Source organism: Rhincodon typus, chromosome 8 (assembly GCF_021869965.1).
Source record: "Rhincodon typus isolate 14 chromosome 8, sRhiTyp1.1, whole genome shotgun sequence".
NCBI classification, from domain to species: Eukaryota; Metazoa; Chordata; class Chondrichthyes; order Orectolobiformes; family Rhincodontidae; genus Rhincodon; species Rhincodon typus.
Window position 1 is genome coordinate 37370875 of NC_063339.1, and position 12642 is coordinate 37383516.

General features: G+C 44.3%; 1 protein-coding gene across 1 annotated transcript in view; it reads left to right on the forward strand.

Moving 5' to 3' along the window:
• Window positions 1-2522: 2522 nt before the first annotated feature.
• LOC109922655 (ATP-dependent RNA helicase TDRD9-like) overlaps window positions 2523-12642 on the forward strand; it is a 65421-nt gene continuing 55301 nt past the window's right edge. The window contains exons 1-3 of the mRNA XM_048600099.1: window positions 2523-2534; window positions 4627-4749; window positions 11198-11278. Coding sequence (XP_048456056.1) covers window positions 2523-2534; window positions 4627-4749; window positions 11198-11278 — 216 coding nt within the window. The remainder of the gene's footprint in view (window positions 2535-4626; window positions 4750-11197; window positions 11279-12642) is intronic.

The following is a 12642-nucleotide window of genomic DNA, read 5'->3' on the forward strand; positions in this document are numbered from 1 at the left end:
ACTGACAAAGGAGCAGCACTTTGAAAGCTTGTGATTTCAAATAAACCTGTTGAACTATAACCTGGTGTTGTGTGACTTCTGACTTTGTCCCCCTATCTTTAGGTCATCTAAGTTATCTCAAACTTTTATGTTTAGAAGTATTGTTTACATGTCTGAGATATTAAGAACTGCAGATGCTGGAGTCAGAGATATCACGGTGTGGAGCTAGAGGAACACAGCAGCTTACAGGACCACAAGTTACTCCCTTTGGTGGTTGAAAATGCTCTCAACTGCATCTCTTGTGTTTCCTGCACCTCTGCCCTCACATCCCTCTCCCCAACAAAAACAAAGACAGAATCCCCCTTATCCCCCCTTATCACGCTAACCTCCGTATCTAACGTATCATTCTCAGCCGATTCCGCCACCTACAATCCAACCCCACAACCAAAGATATATTTCCCTCTTCACTCCTAACTGCCTTGCGAAGAGACCGCTCTGTCCGCAACTCCCTAATCCGCTCCATACTCCCCACTAGCCACACCACCCCCGACACCTTTCGCTGCAACCGCAGGAAGTGCTACACCTGCCCCTACACCTCTTTCTGCACCTGCATTCAAGGCACCAAATAAACCTTCCACATTGGCTGTGCAGATGAACCTGTCTAATGTGTTCTATTGCATCCGCAGCTCCCAATGTGGCCTCCCCTACGTCGGTGAGACCAAGCGGAGGCTTGGAGACCGCTTTGTAGAGCACCTACACTCTGTTTGCGACAAACGACAACACTTTCAGGTCGCGAACCATTTCAGCTCCCCCTCTCACTTCCTGGGTGACATGTCCATCCTGGGCCTCCTCCAGTGTCACAATGATGCCACCTGGAAACTGGAGGAGCAACACCTCATATTCCACCTCAGGAACCTACAACCCAATGGCTTAAACGTCGACTTTACCAGTTTCACAATCTCCCCACCCCAGCCTCATCCCATGACCAACCCTCCCTCTCATCCCTGCCTCGTTGACCTGACACAACCTGTCCATCTGCTCTCCCACCTATCTGCTCCTCCCATCTCACTGACCAATCCCCATCACTCCCAACCTGCACTCAGCTATCACCATCCCACCTACTTTGCCCAGTGCCACCCCTCCTCTCTATTTATTTCAGAGCTCTGCCCCCCTCCCCCAATACCCGACCCAAAACATCACCTTTCCTGCTCCTCTGATGCTACCTTCTCCTTTACATGTCAGGGTAGGACTTATACACTTAATGGTAAGGTCCTGGGTAGTGTTGTTGAACAAAGGGACCTTGGAGTGCAGGTTCATAGGTCCTTAAAAGTGGAGTCACAGGTAGACAGGGTAGTGAAGAAGGCGTTTGGTATGCTTGTCTTCATTGGCCAATGCATTGAGTACAGGATTTGGGAGGTCATGTTGCGCCTACTACAGGACATTTATTAGGCTACTTCTGATTTGTTGAATGCAATTCTGATCTCCCTGCTTTAGGAAGGACATTGTGAAACTTGAAAGGGTTTAGAAAAGGTTTACAAGGATGTTGCCGTGGTTGGAGGGTTTGAGCTATAGGAGAGGCTGAATAAGCTGGGGCTATTTTCCCTGGAGTGTCTGAGGCTGAGGGATAACCTTACTGCGGTTTACAAAATCATGGATAGGGATTTTTTTTTCCTTTATTCATTCACGGGATGAGGGCGTCGCTGGCTAGGCAGCAGTTTTTGCCCATCCCTAATTGCCCAGAGAGCAGTTAAGAGTCAACCACATTGCTGTGGATCTGGAGTCACATGTAGGTCGGACCAAGTAAGATGGCAGTTTCCTTTCCTGAAGGACATTAGTGAACCAGATGGGTTTTTCCTGACAATCGACAATGGATTCATGGTCATCACTAGACTCTTAATTCCATATATTTATTGAATTCAAATTCCATCATCTGCCGTGGCAGGACTCGAACCCACGTCCCCAGATCATTATCTGAGTCTCTGGATTGACAGTCCAGCGATAATACCATTAGGCCATCACCTCCTCATAAATAGACAGGGTATTTTCCCTGGGGTAGGGGGAGAGCAAAACTAGAGGGCATAGGTTTAAGGTAAGAGATGAAAGGTATAAAAGAGACGTAAGGGTCAACGTTTTCATGCAGAAGGTGGTGCTTGTATGGAATGAGCTGCCAGAGGACGTGGTGGAGGCTGGTACAATTACAATACTTAAAAGGCTTCTGGATGAGTATATGAATAGGAGAGGTTTACAGAGAAATGGGCCAAATGATGGTAAATGGGACTAGATTTATTTTAGGATATCGAATTGACATGGATGAGTTGGACTGAAGGGTCTGTTTCCATGCCGTACAACTCTACGGCTGTTACAGTAAGCAACAACCTCAATCTGAGGTTGAAGCAGTGCAGCCCAGTCTAAGATTCCAGGCAGGAGTAGTTCTTCAAAACCATGCCCACTTACACTGCAGGCAGTGCAGTATTCTGAAGGCTAAAGATACTAAAGCTATTTGTGACAGCTGAGTGAAGGCAAGTGTGTCAGGTAATGAGGGGATGGAGTACCAGGTGAGGGGGTTAAATGGCCCACATGAGAGGGCTAGGTGCACTCATCGGTTCCATAATGGGGAGTGGGTCTGGTTGGGATCAGGGCGAAGTGAATTGGGTCGAGTATGGGTAATGGTTGTGAGAATTGGGTGTGGGAAGTTGAATCAGGCCAGGTCAAAAGAGAGTTCATACGGATTTGGGGAATCTGGTTTGGTTATTAGTTGGTGGAAGGGTTTTGTGCAAGGAGTCAGAGGTCTTGCCGTGGGTTCTGTCCTCGGAACCTGCATTGGAAGTCCGTGGATAGTCAGCAAGTATTCTTGTGGGGGAGGCTACAATTTCATAGTTACTAAGAGTTAAAACAGGTTTTACGCTCACTAACCTTTCTTGGCTATCTATTAAGATAAGTGAATCTGAACCATCTGAAGAGCCCAACGCCAAATTGGAGTTGGGACTTATAAAGAGGCTTTCAGATACTGAACAATGGCCTGTTTGAATTTACAGAAATTTCTGTAGGATCAACTGTGTTGAATTTTCCACATGATCCTCAAGTGCAACACCAGTCTATGCTTCAACAATTATCTTTCCACCAAAAGATCTGTGCTCTCATTGTTATCGGAATAAGATTTCACTGGCTGATGTGGAAGACACATTAATCATGACTGTGGTAGTCATCTCTTCTGAAGAAAGGTCCCGACCTGAAACGTCAACTTTCCAGCTCCTCTGATGCTGCCTGGCCTACTGTGTTCCTCCAGCTCCACACTGTGTTGTCTCAGACTCCAGCATCTGCAGTTCTTGCTATCTCTGACTTGATAGAACAGTTTTTTTGTTTTGCTATGTGGTCTTTCACCAAAATGCAAACATGCAATGTTGCAGATTTGTTTTTAAACAATAAAACATACATTTATTTTGCAAAAGAAATGGAGATAAAGTAGAATAAACCAAACTATTTGCATATAGTACACATCTAAACGTTTAGAAACACGGTAAAAATACTTTTGCATCAATCACAAAGCCCTCAGTAACAATACTTTTAGCAGAGATAATTTCCTCCTCTTTCATGTTTATGAAGCTTGATTCAATCATGGCTTCAGTTTTCCATCTTGAGAATCTGAGCTTCTTCCTAGAACCTTCATACAATTGGGCTCAGAATTTCTAAACTTCAGATCACTGTGCTAAACGAAGTTTTTGAGAGGCATTTAGACAGACACGAATGACAAGCAAAGAAAAGAGGGATACAGACATGTGGAGGCAGATGGGATTAGTTTAGAATGGCATCGTGGTTGGCGCAGACATGGTGGGCTGAAGGGCCTATTCCTATGCTGTTCTGTGTTCTTAAGAATACAGAGTAAACCAATTAGCACTGAGTTAAGGTGAAATGTCTTCACCCAGAGAGAGGTGAACCTGTGGAACTACGTACAAAGTGGTTGAGACCAAAACATTGAATGTTTTCAAAAGAAAAGTTTTATATTCTTGGGCCTAAAAACATCAAAGGCTAGGGACAGTGGCAACAGTGTCCTGAGTTGGATGATCAGCCATCATCATATTGAGTGTTGAATGATGGAGCGGTGTTGAAGGCTGAATGGTCTACTCCTGCTCCAATTTTCTGTTTCTATTTTTCTATCTAGCCAGTCAAACCTCATAATTTTGAAAGTTCTCATTTGTCACCCCTCATTCAATCATTCTCTTTTCCAGCTTGTTATGTCTTTCTTGATAGGAGAATCCTCTCAATTTTTAGTGATGATCTGTGTAAATGTGTTGTACACTTTTGTGGAGATCAAAACTGTGCACAATATTCGAAAGTATGGGCTGACATAGGTTTTTTTTTTAAATAACTTACCGGAATTCAGATTCAGAGCTATCACAATGCAATCTTTACTGAGTATAGCGGCAGAATATCATTACAAGGGTCAAAAATTAATTTTGAGAAAAATAAGACAACTGAAACTCCAGTGGCATAGACAAAATGTTTCTTAGAATTTGGATGTATCATTGTGTTGGCATGTTGAATCAGTTTAAAAGTAGGTATCAGTTAATGCACCTAATTTATTTTTCTTCAAAATCCTAATGTCTGTTACTACCTTCAATAATTTCATGGTTTTTGTTCTTGAAATAGGTTGGATTAGAAAAGGAAGTTGGTGCAGACACGCAACTAACTTACATGACAACAGGCGTTCTCCTTCAAAAAATTGTTAATGCAAAATGCCTGACTGAATTTACACACATCTTCATCGACGAAGTAGGATATTTCATATCAACTTTTTCATCAATAAATGTTGAAGCTTGATTTAAACAAAAAAAATCATTCTTAAGGTCTGGGTGTGCTGGTGGGAGTGGGGGCAACATTTACTAATTGCTCTTGAGAAAGTGTTGGTGGGCAGCCTCCTTGAAGTGAAGTCCATATGATGTCTCTACATGCACAATGTAGTTAGGAGGTATCCCAGGATTTTTACCCAGTGACAGTGAAGGAATGGTGATGCAGTTACAAGTCAGGATGATGGATAACTTGGAGAGGAATATGCAGGTGGGGGTGTTCCCATGCACCTCCTGCCCCTATTCCTGTGGATGGTAAGGTCATGGATTGGAACAAACCTTGACAAATTGCTACAGTGCACCTCATATGGTACAAATGTTTGCATTGTGTGTCAGTGCTAAGGGGGAAGTGAGTGTTTACTGTATTGAATGGGCAAATATGGACAAGTGGATTGCTTTGTTCTGGCAGTGATGGGATTTGTTTGAGTGGTTTTGGAGCTGCACTCATCTTGGTATCAAAAAGTAGTGTCTTGCGCCTGGTGGAAAGTTTTTAGGGAGTCATGAGCAGAGTTTCTTCCTGGGTGCACAGGCCTTCAAGGTGCGTACACGACAGTGACATCCGGAACTGGATGTCAGTGCCATGATTGGCATGTTGATGCTAGTTGCTGTGTGTGGAACCTTGCGTGCAAGCAACTTATAAGTGAAAGGATGAGTTTAATCCTTTGCTTCTGCTTAGACCAGACAAGACTTAGGTTAATTTGTTTAAACTCAATTTGCATGCATGGGAGATGTACGTATCGAAAAATGGCATGCAGCTCAAGTCTTGATTGCAAGAACAAAGGTTTTATGCAATTTTTTTGCAGGTAACAAGCTTCCAATTAAAACATTATATATTTAGTCACCCATACCTCGATCTAATCGTGCTCGCAAAGTTTACATTTTAAGTTGGTACACGTGACTGTTATCAAATCATTTCACATGTTCACATCTCCTAGCTGCAGTAGGTACTTTATGATTACCAGGAAACCGACACTATTTTTCCCTTACAGTTCCTCCTATTGCCTATGCTGTCTATTTTCCCTGTTAGAGGTAACTTTGGTCAGGAGGTGAGATTCCCACCACAGTTCACAGCTTGGACCTGCAATTATCGTGACTTTCTTTGTATGGATGGACCAGTTAGATTTGCCTGTTTGCCTGAGAGGTTCCCTGAACTTTTTGTATTATTTGAATTTGCGTGTCACTATTAAGTAAAGCATAGGGTTAGGGTTAACCTTAATTGTCAGTGAGAAGGAGGTAATGAGATGTCACCTTGAATTGCTGCAGTCCACCTAATGGTTTGGTACAATTGAGTGGCTTGCTGAGGTAATTGAGAGCTGCTTAGGATAATTGATGTTGGTGTTGTGGGTCTGGGGTTATATGTAGATCAGACCTGGTGATGTTGGTAGATTTTCTTTCCCAGATGACTGTGAGCCAGATGGATTTTTATGACAGTTGATATGTTCAGGGTCACTCATGTTTTGCTTTTATTCATTGATGGGATGTAGCTGTTGCCAGTTGGACCTACATCTACTGGTTGCACCAAGTTGCCCTTGAGAAGGTGCTGGTGAGCTGTTGCCTTGAACCGCGGTAGGTAGACCCACAATGAAATAATGAGAGTGGTCCAAGATTTTCACCCAATGAGTTCTGAGGATGGGTCACCGGACCCAAAACGTTAACTCTTTTTCTCCTCCACAGATGCTGCCAGACCTGCTGAGCTTTTCCAGCAACTTTGTTTTTGTTTTGACTCAATGCCACTGGGTTGCTGAGACCAGCTTTCAATTCCACATTTTTTGATTAACTATTTGCATTTATCAATTGGTTTCAAATTCCACAAGCATCTCCAGATTACTAGCCCAGTGACGTTACTGCTATCCCATCATGATGGATGGGATGGAGTGCTTGGTGGTGTATGTTGTGGGGGTGTTCAGCAATAGTAATGCAATTGAATCACCAAGGGAAATAGTTAGAATATCACATAGTCTGCCACTACACACTGCGGTACTTATTGTTAACCACTAACAGTTTTCATTAACAGCTATTCGCTCTCCTAGCCAGATCGTTATCCACTGCTTTATCTGTCCAGTTGTTCTCCTTCTCTGGGTTCTATCCCCACTTATTGTTTACTGTTTATCCTCTTCCCCACCCCCACCACCCTATCTTCTGCATTTAAACTGATATTTTCTCAGCCTCCATAAGTTCTGAGGAAGGGTCATTGGACCTGAAACGTTAACTCTGATTTCTCTTCACAGATGCTGCCAGACCTGCTGAGCTTTTCCAGTAACTTCTATTTTTGTTCCTGATTTACAGCATCTGCAATTCTTTTGGTTTTTATTTAGTATTTAACTCACTGCCACATCTCTTCTAGGCATAAAAACTGAAAGAACTGTGGATGCTGTAAATCAGGAACAAAAACAGAAGTTGCTGGGAAAGCTCAGCAGGTCTGGCAGCAGCTGTGAAGGAAAAATCAGAGTTAATGTTTCAGGCCCTGTGACCCTTCCCCAGAATCCAGAACCCTGAAGTCTGATTTTTTTCTTCACAGCTGCTGCCAGACCTGCTGAACTTTTCCAGCAACTTCTGTTTTTGTTCTTATTCCTCAGTGACCGCCTCTGGCTCAGACTCGCCCCACATGGATTCCACCTTAAGTTTCATCCCTCGTGCTTTGAATCCACCCAGGATTACAGATATCTCTGTGATGTTCAATGTTCCACAGACAGCTGCTCTCGCTGCATCTTGAGATCCACACTCAGTGGCATGCGGTGTCACATGCACATTCTCGACCTCTCCCTCCAACACCATCACATCACGCTAGCTCAGGGCTGCACAACTCTGCAGTTCCACTTAATCCTCTGGCTTATTCTTCTTGCTAACAAGTAACATTTTCTTTTCCTTTGGGCATCAAAGCACACAAGATGCAATAATTTGGAGATACCGATGGCCGTCTGGAACTTTTCTCTCCTCCACTTCCTTCTGACTCCATCCCCTCCCCCAATCCTGTCTCCTGCCAGGTATTCACCAACCCTCCTAAACTTGCGCTGTCCGTTGCTAAAAGTTCTGTACTCAGCAAAGGTCTCAGTTTTATCCTTCTGCGCCCCTATTTTAATGAATTTCGGGCATGACATGACGTTGAATTCTTCTTCCGTCGTCTTTGCCTTTGTGCCCATTTCTTTGGACAAGAGTCCTCTCCTTGTCCTACAGACCCTTCCCTCTGGCCTTTTACCTGCACTCGATTTGTTCATTAAGAACTGTCAGTGTGACATTGGTTGCCTCAATTTCTCTGCGGCCGCGCCCCCCCCCGCCTCCCCACTTCACTCAATTCAATCTGTCTCCCTCTGAACTGACTGCACTCTGTGTGCTTTGGTCCAACTCTGACTTTGTTGTTCAGCCTGCCAATAAGGGTGGTACTGTTGTAGTTTTGGCATATTGACCTCCTCCATTGCAGAGGCTGAGTGCCAGCTCTCAGCTACCTCTTCCTGGACCATGACCCCACCATAGATCAACAGGCCATTTTAACAACTACGGTAACTGACCTCATTTCTTCTGGTGATCTCCTCCCCACTGCCTCTAAGCTGACATTCCCCTCGCCCTCCGTAGCAAGCTTCTACCTCCTTCTGAAAATGCACAAACAGGACTGCCTGGGCAGACCTGTTGTTTCTGCCTGCTCTTGCCCCACAGAACTCATCTTTTCCTACCTTGACTCGGTCTTTCTCACCTGGTCCAGTCCCTGCCCACTTAAACCTGTGATTCCTCTGACGCTTTATGCCAGTTTTGGAATTTCCACTTAGCAGGCTCCAGCCCCCTGCTCTTTACCATTGATGTGCAAATGCTTTACATGTCCATCCCCCACCAGGATATTCTCAGGGCTGTCTGCTTCCTCCTGGAGCAAAGTTCTGAATCACCACCAGTGAGGTCGTCCTCACTGAACAACATCTCTTTTAACTCCTTGCAATTAAATCAGGTCAGAGGGGTGGCCATGGGTGCGTGCATGGGCCCCAGTTATGCCTGTCTCTTTGTGGGGGTATGTGCAGCATTCCTTGTTCCAGTTCTATTTCGGCTCCCACCCACAACTCTTTCTCCAATGTATTGATAATATCATCGGTGCTGCTTCCCTGTCTCATCCGGATTTGGAAAAGTTAATCGATTTCGCTTGCAATTTCCACTCTGCCCTCGCTTTCGCCTGGTCTACCTCTGATTCCTCCCTTCCCTTCCTCAACATCTGTTTCCATTTCTGGGGATAGACTGGCCACTAATATCCACTATAAACCCACTGACTCCCACAGCTACGTGGACTATACATCCTCACACCCCTTCCTGTAAAGACCCCATTCCAGCCTCCCAGTCCCTGTGTCTCTGTCACATATGTTCCGATGAGACCAACTTCGACAAGGGACCCTCCGAAATGTCTGCCGCCTTCTTCACCCGAGAATTCCCCAGCACTGTTGTCATCAGGGCTGTCAACCGGGTCCAACCCATCTCGCACACATCTGCCCTTACCCCCTCTGTTCTCTCCCGCACACTGATAGGGTTCCCCTTGTCCTTACCTACCATCCCCCCAGCATCCACATCCGGAAGATCATCAGACGTCATTTATGGCACTTCCAGTGAGATGCCACCACCAGACACACATTCTCATCTCTTCCCCTTGTCTGCCTTCCACAGGGACCGTTCCCTTCGGGACACGCCTTGGCTCCCAACTCCCCTGCAGTCGCCGAAGGTGTAACACCTGCCCACTTATCTTCTGCCTCCTCAATATCCAAGGGCCCAAACATACCTTTGTGGTGAAGCAGCATTTTACCTGCACTTGTCACAATCTAGTCTACTGTATTTACTGCTCACAACGTGGTCTCCTCTACACTGGGGAAACTGAATGACTGCTTCGCAGAACACCTACATTCTGCCTGCAAAATTGACCTGACCTTCTAGTTGCCTCTCACTTTAACACACCACTCTGTTCCCTGGCCAACATCTCTGTCTCAGGCTTGCTGCAGTGTTCCAGTGAAGTTCAGCACAAGCTGGAAGAAGAACACCTCATTTTCTGCTTGGGGACTTAGCAGCTGTCTGGACTCTATTGAGTTTGATAATTTTAGAGCCTGGACTCTTCCATGTCCAAGCCCCCCACCCCACACACCAACACATAGTTTGCTATTACACACTACCTATTATTAACCACTAACAGCCTCCATTAATGCTATTCACACACCTAGCCAGATCGTTATCTACACCTTTGTCTGTCCAACTGTTTGTCTCTCTCTCTCTCTGGCCTCTATCCTCACATATTATTTACTCCTTAGCCCCTCCCTCATCCAATCTTCTGCATATAATCTGACAGTTTCCTACCTACCATCAGTTCTAAGGAAGGGTCATCCGACCTGAAACGTTAACTCTGATTTCCCTTCACAGATGCTGCCAGACCTGCTGAGCTTTTCCAGCAACTTCTGTTTTTGTTTCTGATTTACAGTATTCGCAGTTCTTTTGGATTTTATTTCGACTTTCTACTGTTGGCAGTGGCCATACCTAACATTGACGTGGTGCCAATGTTACTTTTCACTTATCAGTCCAAACTTGGTTGTTGACCAGTCCTGCTTACAGACACAAGATGGCTCATTATCTGAGGAGCTCTGAATGGAATTGGACACTATAATGATGAGTAAACATCCCACTTCTGACCTTACGGAAGATCATTGATGAAGCAGGTGAAGGTCTTTGAACCTAGAGCAGTATTTTGAGCAACTTCGAGTGGGCTGTTGTGGCATAGAGGTGTTTCCTCTACCTTTAATCCAGGAGGTCCAGGTTCAAGTCCTACATGCTCCAGAGGTGTATTAAATCATCTCTGAACAGATCTACTACAAAAATGTCTGGTTATTGTGGGATAATTATACAACTGATCCTTGTTTTGGGAGCTGCCCAGTTTAGCCCTGAATGTGTGTTCCAGGGATTTTCTCTGTGGTATCAAGCAAACTCAGTTCAATGTGAGCAACACTTTAGATTTGTAATTGATGTTAATGTCCTTGAGTTAGGGATAAAACAAACATCAACTGGGATTACCTCGCCTGTTACCAGTCAGCTGGTTTTATCTGTCAAAAGGATCAGATGGGCTGAGACTTCGGAAATTTTTTGTACTTCTGAGCCAAGCAAGAGTCTGCAGCTTCCAGGAAATTGGGGGTGAAAATTTGGCATGGGAAAGCAAGTTAAACCAATTTCCTGAAGAATGCCCTTAAAGCTCTTTATACTGCTCAAGTTGTTTGTGTTCTAGAATTAAGATTATATCTGATGGTTTAGATTCAGATGATAATTGGAAAAAGATTGCATGTTGGGATAATGGTAAAGATTAAATCAAGTTGATGTATGAAACAGGAAAAATGATCTGCTTCTGTACCTACTTATTTCATCATGTTTAGGTCCATGAACGCACTGAAGAAATGGATTTTCTCTTGCTGGTTGTCCGTAAGCTGCTTCGTACTAATTCACGGTATGTTAAGGTGAGTCTTTCATTAAAATGCTTAAATAGATTCCTTTGGTGACTATCACTTGCACAAAGATATTGACAGTTAAATCTGTGCAATATCTAGTGCAGAAATAGAGCACGTTTCCTTCAATGTTGTAAAGTATCTATTACATGTACTTTGAATGGGTTGCTCAGGCACAAATCCATCTATGCAAGGAACTAAAGAAACATATAATTGTTGGGACCTGATTTCCACCCCTCTTTTCTTTCTCCCCTCAGATTTATGTTGTTTAATTGGTTGGTGCAATTTGGTCTGCTTGGTGACATTTGACAATTCCTAACAATATGATAGTGTCATACTTTGTTCAGTAGTAGCAGTTTTGCCTCATATCAGAGCATTGTTGGATCACACCTCATTATGAAGTGTTATGCATGTCATCTAGATCAGTGTCTCCCAAATTATTTTTCAGTGTAACCCTATTATAACAGTTGAAAATCAACCTGATGTCACATACCAGCAAAAATAACTAAAGCAGCGCAGTAGCATTCGGTGTATAATTATTGATGTTCTGCGTAACAGATCAACATATAATGCATGATATCAATAGGAATCTGTATTTTTGTTTACGAGATGAAAATGTTATTTTTTCCTCTTATGGAAGTTTCAAGCTGTTCACAATCCTGTTGATAGATGAATCGGTGAAAATCCTTTTCACCGACAGTTTAGCCTGAGAGAGCTATGCAAATGCTCTGTTGCCCATTGTCCTCTATAAAGATGGCATTTGTTCATCTGGGCATGTCTCTAATAGAAATCTGTCAGCCATCTCCCTGTTCAGCACAAACCTGAGACCTGTAGCTGCTTATTTGGGGTTGTCAATATTTAGAAGCCTGTTTGTCCATCCGTCCAGTTCAATTGCTCTGCTCTGCCATGTTTTGGGGAGAGACTGGCCAGGAGGCCAGATACCAGTCTTGGGGGACGGGGGCGATCGGACTCATTTATTGTTTCTCTGACTTCAGTGGGGATTGCAATCCATATTTGAGAAGCACTGAACTAAGTTAATACTGCACAAAACTGAAAGAGGTGTTGCTCTCTTTTAGAACAAGGTGCAGGGCTGGATGAACACAGCAAGCCAAGCAGCATCATAGGAGCAGAGAGGCTGACGTTTCGGGCCGAGACCCTTCTTCAGAAAAGGGGGAGGGGAAGGGGGTTTTGAAATAAATAGGGAGAGAGTGGGAGGCGGATAGAAGAGGGATAGAGGAGAGGATAGGTGGAGAGGAAACAAACAGGTCGAAGAGGCGGGGATGGAGCCAGTAAAGGTGAGTGTAGGTAGGGAGTTAGGAAGGGGATAGGTCAGTCCAGGGAGGACGGACAGGTCAAGGGGGCGGGATGAGGTTGGT